Below are 27,225 nucleotides of genomic sequence, written 5' to 3'. Positions count from 1 at the left end.
TTGCATAAAAATCATTCTAAAAAATGAAAAACTTATTTTTATTCGAATTTTTTTTTTATATACATATATATTGTGGCAAGATTTATACACAATCTGTACTAAGATTTATTATATTTTTATTTTAACACAAACATTTTTTTTCTTGGTTCAATTAATGAAAATTATTGAGCAATGAGAAAAATTTAAAAAAAAAACAAATTCGAAAGGAAACAATAACATACACAATTTTTTAAATGCTGAAAGTGACGCGGAATGAAGAAGAATTCCATATGAAGATATTCTCAAAAAGTTATAATCAAAAGTTATATTTTCCACTAATACTTTTTTTTTAAGTTAAAACACTTAAAACACATTCTTTAATTAATTTTTTTTGTTGAAGTATGTTTCTTAAGGTTTAAATTAAGAGTGGACTATTAGTTCTGAATTAAATGAAAATGTGCAACTGGTAATTTTTATATTTTTGAACAAATACTGAAATTTAAATAATAATAATCAAATAGAATTCGAAATATTATAAAGATTCCTAATTATAATTTTGATGAGCAATTAAGATTACGAAATTAAAAAACATTTTTTTTTTATTTAAAAAAACAATAGTTTATATTTTTGTTTTATTTTTTAAATTACTCCACATGTATACTTCTACTTTCAGCATTAGATACACATATTAAATATTTTTTATGAAAATTCTATCATATGAATAAAAAACTTTACTAGTATAATACTGAATTTTTTTTGAAAGTATCGTGTAAAGCTAAAAATAAATTAAAAAAATATTGTGCAATCATTTATAAAAAGCATAGGCATTTTTTGAATATGGATTTCTTGAATTTTTTACAATATTCCCTTTTCTTTATTAAATAATTGTGAAATTTTTATTTATAATTTTCAAAATATAATTTTAATAATTTTGGTTTAATTTCCAGTTTTTAAAATAATGTTTGTGCCATAAGATTTTTTTTTTTACCAATACAAAAGGTTCCTCTTTTAGTAAAATTTTAAAAATTCCATAAAAGTTCGATTATTGGTGAAAATTAAACACAACCGTACTCATACCAAATACTGCTTGCTTTATCGTCATTTCGTTTTTTTGTTAAACTTTTTTCATCTCCTGATTGTGTTCCATTTCCTTTGAAACCTGATGCTACAGCATCTGATGGAGTTTCATTTGTAGAACCACCGATCATAGTATTAATACGATTGTACATAACGAAAGTAGAAGGTTGAGCATCATTTTTTAGACTACTATTATTCCCATTCAAATGTCCAGAACTAGGTCCAGTTGAAGATACTGTTGATGTTCCAGTTGAGGAAATAGTTGTTGGGTTAGTTGGAGTTTGAGCTTCTGGTGTAGGTGTTTGAGAATCTGGTAACTTTTGATTTTCATCAATTAAATAGACAGTGCGGCGGCTTCCAGCCGTACCTAATGTTAAACTGCTGCCGGTAACATCAGGGGCTTCCAATCTGCTTTATTAGTATATATATATTTTTATGCACATTATGTTTAAGAAAATGACTAACGTAAAAAGTTAAAATGAAAGTCCAAATAAACGGAAAATACAGTTATATTAATTAGCTTAGCTAAAGATTTTATAAATTTAAAAAACAATTCTAAGTACAATAATCCGTTTCAAAATTCATTCCCGGATCTGTGTAGAAAATCAATATTATTTCGTAACTTACGTAAGAATTGTGTTTTCCTAAAACATGGTTTTCTTAATTTTATTGTGCTTGAAATATTTTGAATTTTTTGTTTTAATTAAAACATTTCCGTTTATTTGAGAAAAAATCCTTAAAAAGTTCCAATATCCCAATATGAATAAAAATTTCAATGAAAATGTGTAATACTAATATTAAACGTGCAAGTACAACTAGCTCCTTAAATCATATTTATGACCAAGGTAAAAAATATAAAACTAATATAAAAAGAAAAATATGTTCGATTTTTTGTGTGATTAAATAATTCAATTACCCGTGCACGCTATTTCTACGAGTGTTACTTAAATCACTTCTTTTGTGTGACTGCAAACTACTTCTTATTCCACCTCTCAAAATTGCAGTTTCCACTGTTTCATTTGTTATACTAAGTGTGTATAATGTGTGTTTTTTTAAAAAAAATTTAATAAACAAAAGTAATATAAATAAAAAAATTAATTTAAGGAAGATCAAAAAACAAAATAAAAATTAACAAAAAAAAAAACTAATACAATGAGAAGAAATAAATAAATAAATACTAAAACTATGTAAGTGTTCTAACACCATGTTTATTTTTTATTTGTTTCTTCATTCTGTTTAAGCCAGTATTTTAAGTTGAATACAATAAGTACAAATGCAGCAAGATTTAGTTTTTAAAAATAGTTACCGTTGCAAACTTTGTCTCATCGGAGCGTTCCTTTGTATTAAATGTGTGTCGGAAGCAATAGAATTTTGTTCTTCTGTGCTGTTATCTGATTCATTACCGCCTGATTCAGAACCTAGTGCAAATTGTGATTGAGTTAAACGTGAGTCATCTATCCAAGACCGTCGATTCTATATTTAATTTGAAATTTATTTCTGTAATTGTCATTTGAAGTTTTAAATAAAATTTTAAGGCTTACCCTACTGGGAACTTTATTCATTAAATCGGAACTTGCTTTTTTAACTCGTTTTACAAAACTACTACCAAATGGTTTTCTGAAAAAAAATTTTTGGGGTTACAATAATCAAATGCATATAAAAAAAGTTTTTTCAATTTTTAAATTTAATATAGCTCATTTAATATATTAATAAAATTTAATATAGCTCACTTTTTGGGAGCACAACTTTCTGATTTTTTATAAGTTTCCATTATTTTCTCTTCCAATTTTTCTTTTTGCCTATTTAAACTATTAACTTTATCTGTGAAATTTTTTTCTTCGTCGTGATAATGCTGTTTATCTTCAAGCGAGTGAGTTAAAAGTTCATGATATTGTGATAGCAGTTGCGAAACATTATCCATCAAAGTGCGCCGATCAATGTCTAAATTGGAGTTTTGGTGTAGTAGCATCTAAAATTTAGAAATATAAGACAATATTTTTATAATAAAAAAATATCAATTTTACCTCACAACGTTGAGACACTTTAGTATATTCGATTTCCAATGATTTTACTTGATCTATACGCAAATTTAATTCACCGGAAAGTTCAGTATTTTGCAGTATTAATCTTGCATTTTCGGCTCTAATCATTTTATATTGCTTTTGAAGATTTTTGTATTCATTTTTAAAACGATCGCTTGTAGCGAATAAGTTTCGAAAATCATCAGTCAATTTAGAATGTTCAGCTCTTAATATTGCAGAATCATCAATGCTTGATTTCATGGTAGACATTTGCACCTGAAGCTCCTCAACCATTTTCTCTAAATTGGAAGCACGTTCTTTTGATTCCCGATTTTCATTACGTAAATCTCGTATCACAGTTTTAAGAGCTTCTTTATCTTTATTAAGAGATTCATACTCTGAACTTAATTGATCATGTAAACATTGAAGAGTTATTTGATCATGTAGTAAATTTTTGTGCTCCATTTTAACTGAATCAACTTGTTTCAAAAGAACATCTTTATCAGCAGCTAATTGTGAATTAGCTAATTGTAGCGCCACGTGTTGTGTGTTCAGTGATGTAATTTGTGATCCTAATGTGGCTACATCAACATTTAGGCGTGCATTTTCAGCTTGTAAGAGTTCATTTGAATTTTGCAATGATTGATTCGTTGTACATAATTGCTCGCACTGTTCCTTCCATTTGGCGGCAATATTTGTTTTGAAGTGCTCATTTTTAGTGTTGAAATTTTCAATGCTACTAATTTCACTTATTTCTTGGTTTTCTTCATCGTGACTAGCTGATATTTCAATATTTTTCTCCACTGTGAAAATTTCTTTTCGATGACATAAAACGCACATATCTGATTTGTTGTTTTCATTTCGTGTTACATTTAGCATAATTTCCCGAACAGTTTTGAATGTTTCTGGGTTTTTCACTAGTTTTTCAACAACGCTTTCAACAACATTTAAGTCCCCATTTTCAATATCAGAGTTATCAATACCTGCATATATAATTGAGAATAATTCACGATATTATTTAATTTAATTTTTAAAAAATATTTACCTAGTTTTTCTAAGTTTTGTTTAACTTTGTTTGTTGCTAGCGTGCCATTTACTAAATCATTCCTCAAAGTATCAATAGTTTGAAGATCAATTTCCCTCTGTTTTGTTAGTTCCTGATTTTGCTTTTCTAGCTCCAAAACTTTCACTTCATTTATTTCCAATTTTTCAATATCTTTTCTTAATTTCATTACTTCTTTTGACTGGGTCTCTAACTCTAATGAAGTTTTGTCTAATTGAACCGACTTCATTTCCAAATTTTCTTTTAATTTTGTAACTTCTTTTGTTAAACTTGTGTTTTCGCGTTCCATTGTATTAAATTTTATCTCCAATTCATATATTTGATTTTTCGTTCTATCCAATTCCAACGATTTTTCATTTAATTGTTCAACTTCCTTAATTTTCATGTCAAGAATACGATCTAAATCATCTGCTCTTCGTTGTATGCTTTCGTTTAAATTTTGTATTCGTTGTTTTTCTTTACTTAAACTTTCCACAAGTTTTTCCAAATCAACTAACTTAGCTCTTTCTATTTCACGTTCCTGACTTTGTCGCTCATTTACCTTCTGTCGCAAATCGATAGCGTCTTGAAGTTTTTTATTTTCTTCTAAGGCATTTTTAAAAACGTCTTCAAGCTCCTTGTTTTGTTGCGTTAACCTGTTAGAGTTTTCTGTAAGCTGATCTAATTTTAAAGATAATCTTTTTTTCTCCTTTTCGAGTTCTAATATTTTATTAGTTGATTCGTGGAAAGAAGATTCTTTTAGTTGATCTAAAGCGGCTAGTAAACGACGATTTTCCAATTCGAGCTTTAAGGCTCTTGTCTGCAAAAACAACGTAAATTAAAATTCAAACAACTCAAAGAACTAATAACTTTTAAAATTTATTTTGTTACCTGTGCACTAGTCGTCAGTTGCTCAGACAAACTGTTATCTCCCGAATTACAATCATCTTCATTTTCAGATATGGTATGATCTATTTCGTGAGTAGAATTTAAATTTTTAGCCACTAGCTGCAATTGAGTATTTTCTTCTAGAACTTCTTGCAATTTGGTTCGATCTACATCGCGTTCTAAAGCCATGTCGTTCAATTTTTGTTTATATTTTATTATTTCGGATTCCAGGGACATCACATGTTCACTGCGTTTTCTTGATCTTTGTAATTGATCCTCTAACATTTCCCTATAAATAAAAAATTATATACATATTATTTATAAAGCCAACAGTTTTTATAAAGCTCAAATGTTTTACTTCGTTTCCATCAACATTCTGTTATCTTCACGTAATTCTTCAACACGGCTTCTGTAAAATTCTGCATCAGTAAGTTTTTCTCTGAATTTTTGAACTTCTATTTCTAAATGATCTGCTCTTTCAGCTCTTTCCCTTAAAACATCGACTTCATCTCTATATGCCGCAGCCCGTTTTGCTTCTGTGTACCATTCTTGACTCTAATTAAAATATAAAGTTATAGAAAATTATATTTTTAAATATTGTGACTAGACCTCCGATCGTAGCTTTTCATATTGAACATTTTTATGCTCTAATTCTTCCTTTACTTCCAAATAAGCTTCAGATTTTTCTTCCCTGAAATAATTATTTATATAATATTGTTTCTTCATTTTTAAATTAATTGTTTTTTGTATCATACAATTCTTGTCTCAATTTTCTTAATTTTGATTTTAAATCTGCTAGTTCAACTGCCATATGGTTACTTTCTGTCGATGCTGTTGAAGTTGTTCCAATGCCACTCACAGGTGACAACGGAGTACTTTGAACACTTTCCGATCCTATTAAATTTACTTCAGGTTCGGTAATTAAGGAGCAAATCCATTTTGAGTGTATATTATCACGTTCTTTTGTCAAACGAATTATGTGATTGTACATAGCGCTGGGTGTCAAAACTTCTACAGATTCTTGTGTCAAAACTAAGCTATGATTATCAGTTACCTAAAAAATATGTCCTATGTTAGATGAATAAATTTTTTGGATCAATAACATACTTGTTTAATCAATTCCACTATACCATGCTGTGTATTAACATCTAATTCTTTTATTCGAGCTATAAAAATTTCTTTATTCGGGCACTGAACTGCTGCTCCTAGTAATAATATTAGCAAAAGTTTCATCTGTTCAAGTCCTGAACGTGTTTCTGGATTAAAACCTAGTATGTAGCAATCAGGCAAATTTAATATTGTTTGACCTAATTCCTCTTCATATAGAGATTTTAAATTCCTAATGACAACATCAAAATTTTTTGCTCTTGCTGTCGCTAATGCTAAACCCTCCAAATTTGTTAGATTTAATGGATGATAAGTTGGCTCTGGATCTATTTGCAGCCATACACTGTGTACTATTGACCCATCAAGTAATGATTGATATCCAGATAAAATTTCTGGTCTTGGGAGACATGACTCAAGCTAAAATAGTTTTTAAATTTACATGTAATTAAATAAATTTCAATTAAGTGCTTTAATTAAAAAGCATTATTATATTATTACAATAATATATACATATGTTGTCAAATCAACAAAGGCAGTTGTCATTCAGACCGTTCTCACTTCACTAGTTCTCTTATATTTCTACTTAAAACGAAGCAAAAAATGTTAAAGTATTCAGGGACTTAGTTGTATTCAAAGAAATAATTATGTACACTCTGATGGGAACTCCTTTTAATGATTATGTACAAATTCATTAAAGAGAACATTTATACACACATATTATGAGAAATATATACCTATTTACAAGCAAAAAATGCATGTTGCCCAGATGTTATGCTTCTAGACTTACCTTTTATTTACATAATTTCGATCATGAAAGAAAATAACAAAATATTAAGACATCATTGTTTGTCTAAGATTGAGAGTGTCAGAATCAATAAATATTCATTAGTTTTCGATTTTGTTCAGAAATCTCGATTTTTGTTTCTCATTCAATTAAAGTTCAAGTATTTCATTTAAAAAACCTAGACGACACTGATTAATCTTCTAAATATTTGCACGGGAACTAGTGTGATGTATTTTCACATTTCCTGTTCTTTCCTTTAAATTATTAAGACTTTAAAATATTCCAACATTTTATCCCGGGATATAAATGCAAAGGAATTAAGCAAATTTTGAAAATAAACATATATATGTATGTATGTATGTACATACATATTTTCAAAATTTTTTCTTCAAAATAAATAATTGTTGTAAGTTCTTCTAAACAAAAGATTCAAAACATTTTACTTATTTTTTTACATTTATTGGGTATTAATATCATTGAGTCAAAAGTTCGTAGCCTTTTAATTTAAGCAATAAATTCTCTTCTGATTGTATTTTTAATCATGAAACTGAATTCAGTGCAGCTCACGCTCTAAGACAAGTATGTGATGAAAAAAAGTCAATTTTCGTATTATTAATTTTTGTTCAATTTTTGACTTTTATTTAGCTTAACATACATACATACATTATGTAAAAATTGTAGAACGATAAACAAAAAAGAATAAAATTTGTTAATATTTGTTTTTATAAAAATTGAAATTTATAGAAAAGAATCAATTTTTATGAAGTTTTAAATTCTTTTATTAGCAAACATTCATAGCAGACTAGTGTGGCTTTTTCTGACAGAAAGTGTGGCTTTTTCAGTTTTTTACTCCAATTAATTTTAGTAAAAATCGTGGCTAGTAATTATGGTAGATGTATGTACATATATGTAATAAATGTCGAAACGAGATATGTAGACTAATTGTTTGTACATATTATATGAATATGTAATGTATAAACCTTTAGCGAACAATTGGAACGTAAATTTGATTGATTTTCAAATACAATAATCTTGAAAAATTGAAACATCTATCAATGATACAAAATTTTTTTAATACTGCCGTGCATTAATAATATTAATATAATTTTAATATTCATAGATACATACATACAAAAACATGTATGTAGGTTTTTCACAAAAAGCTATAGCTGCTTCAATATCACATACGATAATGTAAAATCTCTCATAATGAATTCATTCTGAAAATTTGTAAAAGAAGTATTCAAAGTAAACAGTTTCATATTTCAAACATTTGAATAATTGTTCAATTCGTATGTTTTATTCAACATTAATTCAAACATACGAATAAATGATAAGTCAGAGTTTTCAAATGTTTAAAAATATAAAATTCCTTTCTAAGAACGTCTTTTTAATTGATTCGTAGCTAACTATAATCTAACAGTCAAACGACTAATGTATTTAATTTTTCTTTTCATTAAAATAGATAAATATGTATGTACGTTACCAATACCAACTAAGACAAAACTATCTATGCTAAAAGGATTGAAAATTTGTCTTAAAATTTAGTGAGATTTTTGATATTTCAGGTACTTAAAGTTCTAACTCAGATCTTAAATTTTTTTTTGCATCATTACAGGTCTGCAGGAACCTTGTACTTGCATTTTTCAATATGATTTTGTTCAAACCCAAAATATTTCTGCAGCATTTGAAAAACAAAATTAAAAACGCTTCACAACTTTGAGCATGTAATAGTTTTCGAATAAGCCTTTTTTTATTGTAAAGATTTATCGAACATCCTTTATCTTAAGATCTATGTTAGAACGGAACTTTGATAATTTCCATTTACCTAGCGAGGCATTTTTTTTTGCTTTTCATTTGAACAAGCCAAATATAATATCTCTTTTTTCTTATACCTCAGCAAAATTTAATAAATTGAACTGTTAGATAAGCCAACATTTTTTTACCAAAAATGAATTATCATAGTTCGGCTCTTGCAATAAAATTTTCCCGTATTCGTATTATGGTTCGCAGTTGACAGAGAATTAAAAATATGTAATTGATAAAATCTTGAATTGGAAAAACCACTTGACTAAACTTTTGGGTTAAATTTTACTCACTTATTTCTTATTACTTTTCTAACCCCACATTCAATGGTATAAACCTGAACAGAATTAAGCCTGAAATAAAAGAATTTTAACAAAAGTTGACCATATTTATGAAAATTTGTGCAATATTGAAAAATGAATAAAAAAATGATTAAAAAGTAAAAATAATAAAATTGATATAAAACGGTAAAGATGATACGAAACAGATTTTATCGACCCAAAAAATTTAGTGGGTGCCTAATAAAAATTATTTAAACGATTAATAGAAAACAATGTTCTTGAAATAAAAAAAAAAAACACTTATATAAGAAAATATTATTATTACAAGATAAATAAAAAAAACAAAGAAAACTAAATAAATTTTTAATTTAAACTTAAAATTGATTTTTAATTTTAATTCCATTTTTTTTTTGTTTTATAATTTTTAATACAATTTCATTGAATTTATTAATTACCTTAGCTTTTACATTTATTAATTTAAAATCTGTTTTTTTTTTGTTTTATTTCTTATATTATTTACTTTTTATTTGATTTATTTACTTTTTTTCACTTTTTCATATATTTTTAATTTTTTTATTCTCTCTTAAGTTCATAATATTCTACAAGATAATTGTATTTAAATTTAGTTTTTTCTTATACTCTAAACAACTTTTTTATAAATTTTAATTTTATTTTATATTTATGTACATATGTATCATATTATGTAATATCTTATATATACATATTACTTTTACATATATTTAAATGTTATATAATATCATACATATGTGTTTTCTAATATATTTCATTTTTATTTCCTCCTATAATTATAGAAATGTTAATGCTGTAAATCTAGAAAAACAAATCAAATCGGTGATAAAAGCTATTAAAAATTTTTTTAAATTTTATTAGAAAAAAAAAGTTATTACATTTTTTTTATAATATAAAAATAATACATACAATTCAATAGAAGTTTGCGAGTCAAAAAAAAAAAACCTTTTTTTTTATTCATTATTTAATTTATACTAATTGTAATTATATAAAATTAAACTGCCTTCTTTGAATATTTTACGTCTAATTACAATACGGCCGAGTTTTATTTTTTTTCTTTATAATTAATATTTTAATTCGTTTTTATTTACATTTCGTAAATGTAAAAGATATATTCAAAAGGGATTTTTTTATATTTTATATTTTTTATTGATTTCTTTTTTTCTTAAAATTGTACGATGTTAGAATTTAAAATTTGATAATAATAGATTAATTGATAAGTTAAATTTTATACATAATTAGCATATTATAATAATAATTATAGTTAATAAAAATATTAAAATATAATTGTTTTTCTGTTAAATAATAAATGTTTTTATACCTATAAAGATTATAAAATTTGTTTATTTAGAATTATTACATTTTTCTTTACATTGTTTTAAAATTATAAGTTTTATATATTAGGAAAAATAATGTAATATTAAGGTTCTGCTTTCAATATCTTTAAGTAATATTTTAATTTAGAAAAATAATCTTGTAGTATCCTAAAATTTTTATTAAAACCTTTATCATCAGAAAAATTTGAAAACAAATATAATATAATGAAAAAAAAATTCAATAATAATACATTATCACATATGTAACTTTTAAAGAAAAAAAAATATAGATATTTGTCAGAATTTTTGTTGCATATGTTAGCAACTGCACAATATCTACTTAAGAATTTCAGAAAAAATTTTAATTTAATTTTGTATCTGTATGACTAACGAATTAAATTTCGCACTAAGGCTCAAATTTATTAAAAAAAAAAAGCTGTTTAACTTTTTCAACTTTTCCAACTGTAAACCAGTAAAATAATAATATGTATTTCTATATGCAGCTAAAATAAATTAGCAGCAGCTTATGAAAATTGCAGCTAAAATAAACTAGCAGCAGTTTATAAAAATTACTACAATATATTAAATTATTTAAGTTATTCTTAAGTATTTATTTAAATTTTAGCTAATTCATTTAAACTTTTGGTCAATTTTTACAAAAAATTAAAGCATTTAGAAAAAGTAAATAAAAAAATATTTGTGTAGTACTTAATTGCAACAATTACTTATATTTCATGCAACTGAATAAATAGAAAACTTCGAGATTTGATAAAAAAAAAAGAAAGAAACGTGATATTATTTTCAGCTTTCAATTTGTAGTTTTTCTTTTATAAATATTTACTGAAAAACATAATTAAAAATAATTCAACATTTAAAATGTTTGACTTATTATGAACTAAAAAAAAAACTTTAAAATTATTTTTTTTAAAGTCAAAATTACTAAATCCCTAGTATTGTACCCTACAAAATAAAAAAAATTATTTTTTAATATTTCCGATATTGTAATGTTTGTTTCACATACATATTATTGATAATTGGAAAATTTTATAATTACAAAATTGAAAATACCTATATTTTTTTTCTAAATTAAATATTACTAATATATGTAAAAATAGAGATAAAACTAGCTTTTCAAATTAAATAGAAAATATTAGTTTCTAAATTTATTAAAAAAAAATTTTTTTTTAATTTTCATATAAAAAAAAAAACAAATTTTATTACTTGTAAAGGTGTTATCATCTTGCATAAAGTGCATAGTATAAAAACATGTGATACATTTTATTTTTGAAAAGCAGCAGATGTATAAAAAAAACTAACCAAAACTTTGTACATAGCTTATAGAAAATTATATTATTCTTTTATTTATTTTCACGTGTTTATTTTTTTTACTTTTACACCAAATTACTTTATTTTTAATTCTTTAATATATATTTATTCATACATACTATAATTCATTTATTTATATAATTTACAGTTTACGTACTTACTACTTTTAAATTTAGTTAATTTTAAATCTAAATAATTTGATTAATTTTTTTTAGTTTAATAATTATTTTTCTTGTTATTTCATTTAAGGATCATCATTTACATCGTTCACATTTTTAAACTTACAAAAATAAAAAGAACTTTACAATATTCTTAAAATTTCAAATTCTTAAGTAATTCTAAAAAATAATAAAAAAAAAAGATAAAATAAAATAAAAACATCCAAAATTAAAGGTAAAAAGCTATCTGCTTTAACATAACCGGGTCATTTTTATATAAAATTGTCTTATTTCAAAGATTAAGAAAAAAGAAATTAACTATTTTAGATAATTTCTTAAATTTTTATTTGTTTTTAGAAAAATTTTTGAATTTAGTTTCAACTGCTAATGTTATTGTTGTTGCGATTGCTGTTTTCCAAATATATTTTCACGAAAATATTTAATTTTCTGTACAAAATAAACTTCTAAATGTTCAGCACACCTAAAAAATGGTGATCCTTTTGGATTATAATACCTACAATTATCAAATATTTTCGTCATATCACCAATAAACTCAGATAATGTTGCATATGAACGTTGATTTAATTTTAAGTCAATTTTTTGTAAATCCATTGGTTCTTTAATTACTTTATAATAATCGGGTGCTTCTTCTGGATCAACTGGTTCTAAAAATGGCCAGGCATTTTTATGTGTTTGAATTTGTTTCATTAATTTTTTTAATTCATCATATTCAAAATCTGTTAGATTTTTTGAATTGGCTAATGTTGTTGAATTATTGCGTTGACAATTCGGACATATATATTCATCGATAAATTCTGCTTCACTTTGTAATACTCCAACGCAACGACCATGAAACCAATCCTGACACTTGTCACAGCTAATATAAAATTGTGATTCATCATACGGTTGCTTACATAAACAATACAGTTCTTGAGATTCTCGTGCATGAGTGCACTCAGCGCATATAAATTCAGTTAATTGTTTCGAATCTTCCTCAGTAATATTAACACAATTTCCGTGAAACCAATTATTGCAAACATCGCATCCAACATAAAATTTAGTATCGTCATATGGTGTACGACATATACAATATAACTTCTCCTTTTTCTTGGATGATGTCGATTTTTTACCTTTTCCTGGCGTCGTATTTAAACTTGATAACATATTTGTTGCTATATTTAAACTAGATGTATCAGCTGATGGCAATGCCAATGTAGATGTTGCAGTACTTTGATTTAAATTTTTACTTTTTCTTTTATGTTCTGAGCTCTCAACATTTTGTTGAGACTCTAAGTTGTTATTTCTTTGTTCGGATGTAGTTCTTGCACGACAATATAGCTCAGCTGTCAATTCTTTTTTAATATCCATTTGCAATTCTTTCTCTAGAAGGACTCTCTTTTTTAAAATATCTTTTTTCAATAATTCTTTATGACGCGTTAGTCTGTTATATAAATAATTTTTTTTTTCATGTTCTTTTTTTGTTAACGATGATGATACTCTGTTACTCTGAATATTATCGTTCTTGTAATTTGACTGTTTATTCAGAGATGAGTTGAAATGTTCATTTGCTGAGTTGTATTGAGTTTTCTTCTTTTTTCTTTCAAAAATCCATTCGTCGTCATTATCATTATTTTTACTTACTCGTTTTCGCAAATTATTTACTGAACTCTTTATTGGAGTTGGTTCAAATGTAACAACCCCACTGTTTAAATTTGACGTATTTCCTTCTGCTCCACCGGTCCCGCTATTTTTTGATAGATTCGAAGAAACAGTAGGATCATCAGAATCATCATTTAGTTTATTTTGACTTTCTTGATATCTTTGCAAATTAAGAAGTTTCTCTTCGATTTCGGGGTTTAAATCGCTCTGTTTTAAGGCATTTTTTATGGATTCCTGTATATAATCCTGTGTTACAACAAAAGATTGTTCAGTTGATAATTTAGTCGTTGTAGATGAGTTTATATCTGGAAGCATTTTTGATGGTTTGTTAATTTGGGTCAGTAGCTGTTGCTGTTGCTTCTGATGATGTTGTTCAGCGGCGACAGCAGCTGCCTTCTTTTGAATGTTTGCTTGTAGAGCCTTTTGAATAACTTCCTTTTTTGTTTGGGATGAATTACTAAATGATTCATTAAAATGTGTTTCTTTTATGTTTTCTAGTTGTATAGAATTTACAGATGATGCTTTACTTACTTGATGTTGTAATGTTGTTTGAACTGGTGCTAATGGTGGAGGTTGACATTGCTGTTGTTGATTCACAGTTGTTGTACTAGGTTGAACCGCCAAATAAATTTTGGTAGGACCCAACACACCTTGTTTGCCACTAGATTCTTGAGCTTTTAATAACTGTTGCTTAACTTGCTGTTGCACAAGAGCTAATTGCTGTGGTGTAAAATCATTGCCAGCCAAGCCTTGCAAAACAATTCTTGGACCGTGCTCTGTTTGAATAACTTGTGCTGTTACACATTTAATAACAGTACCAGGAGGTTGGCCGTGTAACAGTGATTGTTCAATTGAATTGTTTAAATCATTTTGGTTAGAGTTCTGAACAATTTGTTGTTGTATTTGTTGTTGAGGTTGAATTTGTTGCTTTATTTGTTGCGTTTGTTGATAAATTTGCTGTGTTGTTTGCTGAACAATTGATGATTCTGATTGAATTAAATTTGTAGAGAGATTTGTTTGAGGACTCGAATGAATTGTTTGCTGTTGTTGCTGTATAATCTGTTTTTGGTTTATAACCTGTGTTTGTGCTGGTTGCTGATGCAAACTCTGTTGCGGTGACTTTAGGCTTTGATTTGCTATTGGATTTACTTGTTTTCTAGGCAGATCATTTTCAAGTGCATTTATATTTGTTATAATATGAGAACTTCCATCGCTTTGTGTTTTAATATGCGCTACAATTTGAGCTTGATTGTTACCTATTGGTCTTATTATTACTTGTTGCCCATTTACAGTAGCAACTTGCAATTTACCTTGAGCTAATTGTTGTGCAACAGTTGAATTTTGAACTACAATCTGTTTATGTTTAGCGTTTAGTTGCTTTTGAGTATCTAGTTCCCGCTGTTGTTGGTGAATTTGTGGTTGTGGAGAAGTAATTAATTGCTGCTTATGAGGATCAGCTTTTGGTTGTTGTACCAATTGTTGTGTTGGCTGCTCTATTTTTTTATGATTTTGCGTAAACATCTGATGTTGAGTATGCAGTTTGGGTTTCTGATCTATTATTTGTTGCCCTGCTTGATTTTGAATTATAATTTGTTGTTGTTGTTGCTGTTGCTGCTGCTGAGACTGAATTTGTTGGGCAGGCTGAACTATTTGTTGTTGAACAACTTGAATCGGCCTTGGTTTTGGACTTTGATTTTGAACTAAAGTTCTCGTAACTATGGCTTGACCAGGGTTTAAAACAATTCTTTGCCCTTCATATACAATTTGCTGTTGAACATTGCTAGTGTTAACAATTTGTTGTACTACTTTTTGCTGTCCAGAATTTGGGTTAACCGTATTAAGTATTGCAGATTGCTGTGATGCCGCTACATTTGTTTGATGTATTTGCTGAGCTTGTTGGACTTGCTGTGCTGGTTGAACCTGTTGTATTTGTTGAACTGGTTGCGCACTTGAAACAATAAACTGTTGTTGTGACTGTAAGGAACCTGTTGCTTGCGGAGACGGAGATATCAAAACTTTTTGCCCTTGGGCATTCTGGCCAACTAAAATTTTTTGACCAGGTTGTATTATAATTTGCTGTAGGTTAGATGAAGTAGTTGAAGCTATTTTCTGTACTGGTGCAGAAGGACTTGCCGTTCCCGCTAAAGAGACAGAAGATGTTGTCGATATTTTGTGAACTGGTTGTGAATTTGCGTTTGAAATGGGTATTTTTGGTACGCTTGCTGCTGGGGTAATTACTTGGTTGCCAGTTACTATTACTTTTTGAGTTTGCACTGGCTTTTGGGTTATCACTTGTTGTTTTACTACAGGCGCAGGACTCGCTGTGGGTTTTGTATATTGCTTTATTACGTTTGGTGATTTTATTGTTGTTGTAGTATTCGGTACAACGTTTTTGACCAAAGGTTTATTTTCTATAATTTTTGACAAAACAGGTGACGATCCAGTTGGCTTAAAAGCTATTGTTTTGTTTCCAGAACCAGGGGTTGTTGTTAGCACGTGTAATTTACCATCAGGCATTTGAATTAATTGCTGTCCTGGACTCAGCCCACGAACGCTTACTTTACCATCAGATCCGCGAATAATCTGCACCTTTTGTTGGGTTGGTTGTTGATTTGAGGAACTGTTAGTTGGAGACGGTTGTACAACTGCAGTTTTATTTGTAGGGATAGCTTTTACTTGTAACTGGGTCTTCACGGAAGTTGAAGAAACAGGCTGATGTATAACTTTTGTGGTACCGTCTGGATTTTTTAATATGACTTTTCTATTTCCAATAATTAACGGTTTGGGAGAATCACTTTGTTGCTGTGATGGTTTTGCGTTTATCACACGTTTTTGAGTGTTCTGGTTTTGAACTGCTCTTTGAAGTTTCAATTGATGCTCCATTTTATCTTTAGCTTCGTTCGATGGAGTCTTTGCACTCGTTGTAATGGCTTTGTTTGAAGAACTTGCGCTAGACGTTGTAGAGGTCGCAGAGCTAGATGAATCAGAAGTAGATTTTGGAACTGGTAGTCTGCCAGTCACTGTGCGAGTAACAGCTTTTTCTTGTTTTTCACCAAACAGTTTTACTTCCCATAATTCAAGTTTATCCTCATCTATCCATTCTTCTGTCACTTGTGGCTCTGTTTGCTGCGGTGATTCTGCTCGTTTACGTTTTCTCAGACCTGATCTAATAGAAGTTACTTCTCGAATTGTTTTTGGAACCTCTAATGGAATAGTAACTTTTCTACGTAAATATTGAGTTTTCTCCAAAAATCGACCACAATGTTTTAGTTTCAAAAGCTCCGTTGTTACAATTTCTGTTTCGGTTGTTATTTGGTGTTTACCATCAGCTGAAGGTGGTTTTGTTGTCATATCATCCCATCTTAAACAACACCACAGAATTCTGAACTGTAGACATATTGCAGACAATGTTGTATTACTAAAAGTTCGGTAAAGCCAACATGTTCTAAAAAAAGGTCTTCCACATGGATAAGACCAAACAGTATTATTTACTTTCGCTAATGCATTATAACCAGAAACTGTACCTTTACCACCTAAACGAGCTAATTTTAACAATTCATATCTTTGCAAACATAATAAAGACTTTGTTAGTTTATGAGTTAAGAATGATTGGATTAGAGGAAATTTCGACACGAAATTTTTTGAAGTTTTTCTTTTTAATGTATCAACGTCATATTCGTGTAACAAATACACTTTACCTCTAGCTGATGTTGACGAATAAATTTTTTCAATCCCCCTGGGACCAAGTTCCGGTACATATTTTGGTATGTTGTTTTCTTTCTTGATAGTCTTTGTGGTTGGAAAACGGCGATTTATTTTCCCTGCATGAGCTTGCGAAATTTGTGAATCAATATCTTTTTTTATTTTCTTTACTAATTGATTGTCAAGGCTATTTTCGTTAGACCTCGTCAAACTAACTTCACTATTTGTCTTCCACGTTTTCGATCGTTTGCCACTCTTTGAATCTGGAATATCGCTTTCTAATAGATCATCAAATTGAGATACAGAACTTTCAACATCTATCGGAACATCAACTTCAGACCTATGATTTTGATCAGATTTCAATGGTGTATTATAATTATTAGTTATATTTGATTTCATTTCTATATTTTCCGCTGAATTTAAAGGCACGCCTAATGTGACATTTTTCACTTCATTCATGTCAATATCGACTTCATTTTTTTTCGGTGCTTCTAATAAATTTCTAACATCATCTTCAGATTTTATTTCCTCACTTTTTACTGTGACTTCAGCACAATCATCAAATGTTTCAAATTTAACTTCTTCAACGTCTAAATTTATGGAACTTAGTTCATTGGCCATATCAAAGTCAAAAGCGTTATTAAGTGCATGTAAAAAATCTTGTTGTAAATTAGTTGGAGCATCATCATTCCACCTATTCTCTTCTGATTCATCAACAACGGCAAAATTACTTGCTTCCTTTTTCCCTTCCATAAGTTTCTGTTCTAGAATAGAAGGTTTCTTTAAAGCTCCTAATATTGCAGCTACGGTTTCTTTCGAACCGTTGCCAATTTCTTTAGCCTTTCGTAACATTAATAACAATTCTTTCTTGGAACGAGCTTTTTGCAAACATAGAGCTGAATAACAAGTGTTTTGTGTTATTTGGGAAACAGCGTTAGAGTTTGTATTGCATTCTTTGGCGTAACAACGATAATGTTTCGCGAATCGATTTAATTTGCTAAATTGAGATCTAATAAGCTGTATTTTCTTAGCAAGACTATTAACCAAATCTAGATTAACATTCCCAATGCTTTGACTTGAATTTATTCCACCACCAGGTTTATTTATTACAGCTAATTTATTTATTTGTTTTTCTAAAACAGTTTGAATTTCTAAAATACTATTTTGTAATTCATCTTCTTCGGAATTTTTCGTATCACCAGAGTCTAAAATTTCTTTTTTAGTCAAATTTTCTAACATATATTGTTCTTCCGCTTTTTGTAATTTGATGCGTCTAAAGAGAAAATTATCTAATTTTGACTTACGTGCAATCTTCGGATAAAATAGTCGACTAGATGATGAAAGAGCCTGTGATACATTGATGCTGGTAAAAGTTTCTGGCACTGGCATAATCACTACTTTTTTAAAATCATCTATGTAACCGTAATTTCCTGACTTTTTAATTATTTCTTCTGATTGTTGCAAGAAGGCATAAGTTTTAGGATCAACGGCAATTACTTTTTCCGTAGCATCTTTTTTGACTTTTAACATTATTTTGATTGGAATAATTTTATCCATAATTCGATATCTTTTTGCTATTCTCCTGTTATAAGACATCCATATCCAACCCCATTGACCGTGTATACGATATTCTTCGCCTTTCTGCTTCCATACTTGATGCTTTAATCCTAGCGAGTATTTTACATAGTTGAACGCTAATCTATTTCTTTCTTCTTCATCATCTCTATCACGTTTTTCCCGTTTTTCTGATTTTTTCTTTTCTTCTCTTTCAACTGATGTTATTCTTTGAAGACGTAAATGACCCAATTGTTCATGCCACACATTCGCAAAAACTATATTTTTAACACAAGCTTGATACAAAACTAAGGCATTTGCAAAATCTGCAGGTTTTATGCAATTAGATACAGCACTTAACCAAATTTTTCGTAAATTATTCCAATTGGGATTCATAAAAGGCGAAGTTATAGATTGTTCCAATGATAATAAAGTTTGACGTAATGTTGATACTATATTTTGCTCTGTTGAGTTCAATCCGCCACCAACCCATTTGAAAGCTGACGCAGTAGTCAATGAAAATTTATGCGATAAGTGACGTTTTTTGTCTCGTTCCTCGTTTCTTTGAGGTTTGTTCAACGCAATAGGGTTTATTGAATATTGGTTAACATAAGTTTTAAAACCATTCTCCATACCTAATTTGAAATGCAGCATACCAGTCGATATTTGCAAACTTTTCTGCCGCGTTAATCTTTGTTCTGGCTCAAGATTAGGTATCGAATCATTATTTGTTGAATCTGAATTTGATATATTTTCCTCGTTACCATTTTCATTGCCTTTTGGTAACAATTTCTGAATTTTTTCATTTTCAATTTCTAAATATGATTTCTTATTGCCTTTTTGATCATTTGTTAAATTTTCTGTTATTTTCATTTGTCTTTGAATTTCTTCTTTTAATTCATTTATTTCTTGGCATAATCGCTGCTCCAGATCTTTGTCATCTAACCTCGATAAAAGAAGATTTAGTTGCTGCGTAGAACTATAATACCACACGCTTTTGCCATCTTGATCTTCTACAAAAATGCGTCGACACACGAACCAATATTTGCGGCCATGTCTATCATATCCCAAAATATCTTGACGAATGGATAAACCTTGCTTTTCTTGCTGGGATACACAATCTGACACTCCAACAGTTTTATGAGATTTGCAAATGTTACACTGCCAATCTTCTGTTGGAATTTTCGTTAAAGGTGGATCGACACATTCTAAATGAAAAACGGCTGGACAGGTTTCACAACACAATAGATCTCCTAAACGATGACATATTCGACAGTGATCATCATAATGTATCGGACCTTCTTGCAGCATATCGTCACGAACACCAGTTGTAATCAAAAATTGATCAGTTAAGAACTTAAGCACTAACATTCGATCTTCTATGCTGGAAAATGGATATTCTTGCGTCGATAGAATTCTTAAAACTGTTTTGTCGAAAAAGTCATCGCTTTCAATATAGTTTCTTAAAACTTCTGGCCAAGTTATATGATCAATCAAATATAATGTAATGTTAATGCTATCCTTTTGATCCAAAGGCCCAAAATGAGTTGCCTGTAAATCTTCTTCTCTTAAAATTGCTTTTAAAAGCATTAGATGCACTTCCGTCAATAAAGAACTTTGTTCTTCAGAAATTAATGCAGCACAAAAATCTTCAAAACGAAAAGGTGACAATCTTACCAAATTTCTAAAACGCCTTAATACTTCATATATAGCAACTGCATCAAGTATATGTTCTTTTGATAAAAGAAGATCTTCAGAAGACTGTGGTACCTCTAAAGGAGGAACTTCCCTATCCTGTAACCACACTGGTTCAGGGCTTGGTGGTCTAGGAGGTCTTCCAAGTCCTGTAGTAGGTCCAAAACTGCACTCCGAGTATTCACTTTCACTCTCCTCATTGTTAGATTCACTTTCTTCATCAGTTGGAGATAATAATAAATCATCTTCTGGATCACTTTTATCTGTAGAATCACCAAAATCAGAGCCATAATGATATTCAGATTCATAACCTTTTCTTGATGTTGAAGTGTTAACACTTTTTCCTCTTCGGCCTCTACCTCTTGACGACTTTGTTCCAAAATATGCCCGTGAAATACTTTTTCTACTAGTTTCGCTCTCCTGCGGCGACGATCCTCTTGATAGTGATGGTGTACTGAATTGGGAGTCAGAGCCTTTCATTAAATACTTAGGTTTCTTTAGAAGATGATAATTAAATCTGCTGCCTCGTTGACTCGTTACAGACTTTGGAGGCCGTCCTCTTTTTCTTACACCACGTCCACTCATTATTCTAAATAATTACAGCTACAATTTTTACCTTAAGATTTTATGGAACCTCAGCAACTTCTTATGATTTTGTGCTTTTAGACAACAACAAAATGTCATTGATGTAAAATTTCAAACTGAAGTTATTAATCAGAATCTTAAAATTGTCATATCTTTTAATGTGCTTTAAACATGCTGCAATTTCATTTCAAACACAGCAAAATATTCAAAATATAAGTAATTTCAATACACTTTTATGAATTTTCGTTAAAAAAACAATTTTTCTAAAGTTCAGAGCTTAACAACGGCAATTATTAACTTTTTTCTCTAAAATTTATTTTTTTCCACTTCATACAAAATGTCTGAAGGCTTCACTTTTCACTTTTATTGAGTTAGCAGTTACTTCTAGGCAAGCTATAACAGAGGTCGCGCGCGACTTTGTTTCGCCACAAATTTTATTCAAAACGGCAAACTGAAAGAACAAATGTTGCTGGCTTAATTATACCACCAACATAAATCGGCTATATAAAAACATGGTGTTGCCATGTTAACTGAAAATCATATATAAGATATTAACAACATATGATAATATACTTTCTGTAAAAACGTAACACTTTAACACCTACAAAAGCTGACGAGTTTTTTTTAAAAACTTTGAGCATTCATGAAATAATCAACTACTTTTTGTTTGAATATTCATATCTGCGTCAATATATCATAATTTTTCATGCATATGTATATTTTACGAAACATGAATATTTATAAAAATCATTTATACATTTCATTAACAAAATGTAACTCAGTGACATACAAATATATAATTCGTTTAATAATCTTAATCAAATATACAAATTTAAGATAACACTATTATAAGTGTAAAAGTGGAATCAAAACGTTTTTAAGCTAGAAAAGTACTGTGTAAGATGAAAACAGATAGCGATAATTCAGCATTTTGGGCTATTTTACCGTCGACGGTGAGACCCGCAAACGTTATTTCGCTTCATTGTGGCAATCCTATTTAGATATGTGCAATTGATATTACATTTATATGATTTTATTTTCAATCTCAACTCAATTATTTTCAATCGTTACAAATATACAGCTTCTTCCCGTTTGTTTTGCTTACATTCAAATACTTCTCTAAATCAATGAATGCAGTTATGCATATGTAAATATTGAAACTTTTTATATAATACGAATTTGAAACAGTGTACTTAAATATTTGCGTATACATATATATATATATATATATATATATATATATATATATATATATATATATATATATATATATATATATATATATATATATATATATATATATATATATATATATATATATATATGTGATGTATGTACATACATCACATGTTTTTGCTGCGTCGACGATCTTGATCTTGAATACGAAATTGAAGTTATGGGATATTCTTGTTCAAGAAAACTTTTTTGCTTAAGTTTCGCTTTAGTTGAATTTAGCTTTTGAAAGTCAAAAAACAAATTAAAAAATAGCTGTGTACAACACTACTCTTGCATCGATAGTTGACAAACGTTTATTACTTTTATCATCTATAATAGTAAATACGCAAATTGTTCTTCGGGATGATTTTCAGTTAAGCACTCAAGCTGCCATATAAATAAGATATGCAACTGATTCGTAGAATTTAAACCTAATCGGATTTCTTTTTATTACAATTTATTTGATAATTTTTTGACAAGAACAGTATGTTATTGTAGTAGTAGAGTACGTTTATATAAACTAATTTACTCAATTTACTTGAACTTTTTGAGCTAAAGAAAAAAGAAGCGCTAAAAATTAAGACAATATCAACTTCATATAAAATATACAACAAAATCGGGAAACCGAAGAACCGTCAAGGTATGTAGGTTAAAAAACTTTAATTTTATATACATATGTATGTTGCATACAGTGAAACAAAACCTGGAACAAAACCTCATAAACCTACCGACACACCGTACATCTTAAACAAATAAATTCCATAAATTGTGAGTTTTCCAAAACATCATTGTAACGTAGTAAACCTTTTGTATACATAAATTTTTTAAAAATTAAATGAGTGCATGATTTTCTTTGAAAATAATGGCTATTCTAGGGCAAGAACTCTCTTAAAATTAAATTTTAGTCTAAAAAATACTTCGTATTATTTAATGAAAATATATTGTTTTTAAAGTTTATTATTGAGAATTTATACATAAATGGCTTAGAGAATTTATGTCGCAGGCGAACGGTTTCTTTCTTAATTTATTTTACACGGTATTTATTAAAAAATTGAAAATTTTTGAGATTAAAATGCTTTCCGATTTAAATTTCAAAATTTTATTTGAAAATTTGAATCTTCAATTTGTTAAAAAAACTTTCAAAATAACATTTTTAGAGTCAAATTGTGTAACAGATCGAAATTATTATCGAATAACATTTTTTTTTTTTGAATTTTATCACAATTATTGTAGATTATGTTATATAATGTTGTTGGTAGGTACCTATGTACCTATTAGGAAGCTCGGTAGTAAAGCTAAATTTTAAAATGACCTAAAAAACTATTATTATATTTTATTTTCGACCAGTAGTTATGTACATATATTTTTTTACAAAATCTTGAAATTCTTAAATAATTTCATAAATTTAGTGATAACAAATTTATATAAGAAAGTAAATAAATGACAATCGCCAAAATTATCAAATTTTTTAAAAGATTTCATAGTATTTTGGTAGGTACTACTATTTTACACATCTTATAGATTTTAGATTTTTTTAGAAATGAAATATGTACATATATGTATGTACATATGTTTTTATATAACACATTCGTAGATATTCTAAATATACAATATACATAATATTGTATTTATATTATATACCAAATCGTAAATACTTAGTTATGCTTCATGAGTACTTACAAATTTTAAATTTTTTTTTGGAATGTAAGTTTGGTAGAAAAATAAACATATAAATTGCAATGAAAAATTTTTATTTTAATAGCTATTCAAATACAGTTTTAATTTTGGGCTTTTTTAGAAATATTTCACGTAGGTTGATAAATCGTAAAGCTAGTATTTCCATTTACTACACACAATTTTACAATTTTAATTTTTTCTAAGGTACACAAAGAGATTTACATTAATTAATAATAAAATTATAATTAATAAATCAGTAAATCATTAACTAAAAATTACAAAGCAGTATATTTTATCATAAATGTTATGATTAAAGATAGTTTTACAAAGAAAAAAATTATATTTCCGTTGAATCTTAAAAATCGATTTAAAAGGAAATTAGTATTCTATTTTTTTTTTTTTTAATTTTATTCTGACTTGGAACTTTTTCATTTATTATTGATTTAAAAAGAATTATAAAAACAATTAAGTTTTCCTTTCTTATAATAAAGCATGTGTTTCTTTTTACAAGCACAAAAAACGAGATACATAGAACATTTAAAAAACAAGGCAATTTAAAATGTTTATATTTCGTATTGAGGTCGCTTTTTTTTAATTATATACTTATGGCAAAAAGTATCATTTAAGATACTATTTAAAACTAAAATTAAAAATTATAAAAAATAATTACCCAAGATACTAATGCACCATTTAAAAAATCTTCTATTTCATCCATTTCTTCTAATAACAAATTGTTTTTAAATACTTTCACCATATCATTGTCCAAAAACTAACAAATATTAATTTTTTTCACTGAATATAAACAGAAAATAATATTTTTTCGTATTACAGTACGGTCATTAAATTGGAAAATATCGTTAAAAATTTAATAACACAAATTAAAAAAGTTTCACTATGTAAATTCTATTTTTGTCCATTTGCTTACAAAAAAAAAAAAACTCTAAAACTTAAACAATATACGGAATCAACAAAATTGACATTTTCTTACTTGTGATTATATTTAGCAACATTGGAAAATGTATCCAAATATTTTAGCAGAATTTGTAATATTCATGCAAAATTAAATGGTTTTTTGAATAAAATTAAATTTAACATATTCGATAATATTTAGTAAAAGAATTGTAATATATTAGAGTTTATATATACCTATGTATTTATTTATAAAGCTCTTTCTAATTTTTTTCATGTTAATCAAATAATTGGTTTTTCCTTTTTCGCTCCTAGGAGTGATAGAGGTCTATTAATATCATATTTCAATCCTTAAATACATAGGTCATTGGATTTTGAATAAATTTTATATAAACTTTTATGTAATATAAAAGTTAGAAATTATAATTTATAAAATTGTAAATATTATTTAATACATATACTATTGCTGTGAGGCATTCATATTACATATAGCTTAAATATTGGAACTCAGAGCTACTTTACTTTTATTTTTTGTTATGATATTATATATTTATATGCCAATTACCTTGTTTATATGGCAGTTTGAGTACTTGACTCAAAATAAGCTCGAAACTCAAGCTTTGTTTATACTATGTCAGTTTAAAAAATGGAAAATTATGTTTAAAATAATCTTTAAGTACGCTTGAAGCCGTCATATGAACGGGGTAAATGTCAATTTAGAATATTCGATAAATGGAACTCATTTTAGTTTTCACTTTTTTTTTTCCACGTAAGAAAAGTAATAAAAACACAAACAAAGTAAATCTTTTTTTTTTAAATTATAAGCAATATACTTTTTACTATTTCATTAAAATATTTAAAAGTACATTGTTTATACATAGTTATAAAACTACAGTAACTTTTTAAATACATAATAGTTATGAGATATATAATTTTGCTAAATTTCGGCATATTATGCTAAATTTTCGGTAGTTGTACAATTTTAATAGCAGCAATAATAATCATTTTATGCATACTTTAAATTGCGTTAGCAAACGTTTTTCAATTGTTTTTAACAAATTGCTTAAAATTTTCTTTGTAAACTTTCCCGCTATTTTTCTTGTATACAATATTTTATACATTGCTATTCATCCTACATACTTTATTAAAAGTAACAGATGAGTTTTTGAAAAAGTCTACGATTGTAAATTTATCTGCATGTTTGTAAACAATTATAATAAATAATATGTAATATGTAAATAATAATTTCAGTCTGATATGCTAGGGGTTTATCCTATAATAGTTTTAAAGAGTATGGTAGACATAGATAGATACTTAAACTTTATTAAGGGGTAGGAGAAGAGCAATTTTACTTTTGAATACCTAATAAAATTATAAAAGCTTTTCAATGCAAATGCACAACAGAGTTAGTAATCATGCTAGTATGTAATATTAAAAGTTCAACTTTATTGAAATTATTTTGTCAGTATTTATGGTCTTTGTTATAATAGGAAAAAGCAAACCTTAAATTTTTCACTAGACACTAAATATAAATTGATAGAACAAAATTGTAAAAGAGAACTTTGTTATGGCATACATACATACATATGTACATAAACACACGCCATGTAGGTACGAAATAATTCGGCAAAGATTTTGAATTTATATCAAAATGATGATTTTGTACTTTAGTCACAAAAAATCTGTTTTATAAAAATAATACATATTTAATATAATTTTCTGTAAATCTTAAAATTTTTATGTAATATATACTCGTATTTAATTACTTATCTATGAACAAATTACATGCTTTGTACATACATATGTATGTATGTATATGCGTATATGTATTTATGACTTATGTATGGATTAATATAGTAGAAAAATTTTGGAATTAACAAAACATTTATAGTTAATAAAATATTTTCGCAATAGATACATAAATATACAAAAATATGTACATAGTTCCACAACTGGAACTCTTTTTAAAAAAGTGCCCAAGTTTCAACAAACGAGCGCTGAAGAAATAAATAATTTGATAAGCTGATATGTATTCATAACATCGACGTTTCATTTGTTGGGACTGTTGGGAATAAAAAATTAAATTGGATTCAAATTTAATTTCCGTTTCAGAGAAAACTGAATGGTCAAAAAATTATTTTCATTTTTAAATATCTAGAAAAAAAAAATAATGAAAGCATATTAGATTTTATACAATTTTTATTTAAATAATAAAAATATTGCACTTATTCACATTTAATAATTAATTATGTTATTGTTTCTTAGAATATGTAAATATATTTAATACATATAAAATAGAATCAATATATTCTTAAATCCAAAAAAAAAAAAAAAGCAACACAAAAAGTATATGTACCTAATATAAAATTGCAAATACTTATACGCTTTGTTTAAATTATTGTATTACAGTAATT

General features: G+C 27.5%; 2 protein-coding genes across 6 annotated transcripts; both read right to left on the bottom strand.

Annotated features, from left to right (window-relative positions):
• Positions 1-757: 757 nt before the first annotated feature.
• LOC129609196 (protein Daple) lies at positions 758-24,808 on the bottom strand. 4 transcript variants are annotated; one of them, XM_055521118.1, is made up of 13 exons: positions 24,573-24,808; positions 6,115-6,531; positions 5,763-6,061; positions 5,617-5,698; positions 5,366-5,562; positions 5,011-5,296; positions 4,123-4,939; positions 3,081-4,060; positions 2,787-3,025; positions 2,598-2,673; positions 2,363-2,529; positions 1,973-2,083; positions 758-1,467 (listed from the first exon to the last, which is right to left on the bottom strand). In XM_055521118.1, the coding sequence occupies exons 1-13, from the start codon at positions 24,654-24,656 to the stop codon at positions 1,035-1,037; spliced, it is 4,188 nt and encodes a 1,395-aa protein (XP_055377093.1). In that variant the 5' UTR covers positions 24,657-24,808; the 3' UTR covers positions 758-1,034. The 4 variants fall into 4 exon arrangements, with proteins under 4 accessions (XP_055377093.1, XP_055377094.1, XP_055377096.1 ...); XM_055521119.1 differs by having other exon boundaries at positions 758-1,464; XM_055521121.1 differs by lacking the exon at positions 1,973-2,083 and having other exon boundaries at positions 758-1,464.
• LOC129609194 (nucleosome-remodeling factor subunit NURF301) lies at positions 11,558-21,350 on the bottom strand. Of its 2 annotated transcripts, XM_055521117.1 has the most exons (2): positions 14,006-21,350; positions 13,791-13,931 (listed from the first exon to the last, which is right to left on the bottom strand). In XM_055521117.1, the coding sequence occupies exons 1-2, from the start codon at positions 21,008-21,010 to the stop codon at positions 13,929-13,931; spliced, it is 7,008 nt and encodes a 2,335-aa protein (XP_055377092.1). In that variant the 5' UTR covers positions 21,011-21,350; the 3' UTR covers positions 13,791-13,928. The 2 variants fall into 2 exon arrangements, with proteins under 2 accessions (XP_055377091.1, XP_055377092.1); XM_055521116.1 differs by having other exon boundaries at positions 11,558-21,350.
• Positions 24,809-27,225: the final 2,417 nt, after the last annotated feature.

Source organism: Condylostylus longicornis, unplaced genomic scaffold, assembly GCF_029603195.1.
Source record: "Condylostylus longicornis isolate FDR11 unplaced genomic scaffold, ASM2960319v2 ptg000038l, whole genome shotgun sequence".
Classification (NCBI taxonomy): Eukaryota; Metazoa; Arthropoda; class Insecta; order Diptera; family Dolichopodidae; genus Condylostylus; species Condylostylus longicornis.
Note: the sequence above shows the minus strand (reverse complement) of the source record. Positions and strands in the feature narration are given on the sequence as shown.

What these genes read in the sequence shown, in the direction of transcription:
- LOC129609194 (XM_055521116.1), bottom strand. Translation starts at nt 21,010, where the DNA reads ATGAGTGGACGTGGTGTAAGAAAAAGAGGACGGCCTCCAAAGTCTGTA.
- LOC129609196 (XM_055521118.1), bottom strand. Translation starts at nt 24,656, where the DNA reads ATGGTGAAAGTATTTAAAAACAATTTGTTATTAGAAGAAATGGATGAA. An exon ending in TAGTGGAATTGATTAAACAA is followed by an intron (nt 6,062 to 6,114) that starts GTATGTTATTGA and finishes CATATTTTTTAG; the next exon opens with GTAACTGATAATCATAGCTT. An exon ending in TGAATAAAGTTCCCAGTAGG is followed by an intron (nt 2,530 to 2,597) that starts GTAAGCCTTAAA and finishes AATTAAATATAG; the next exon opens with AATCGACGGTCTTGGATAGA.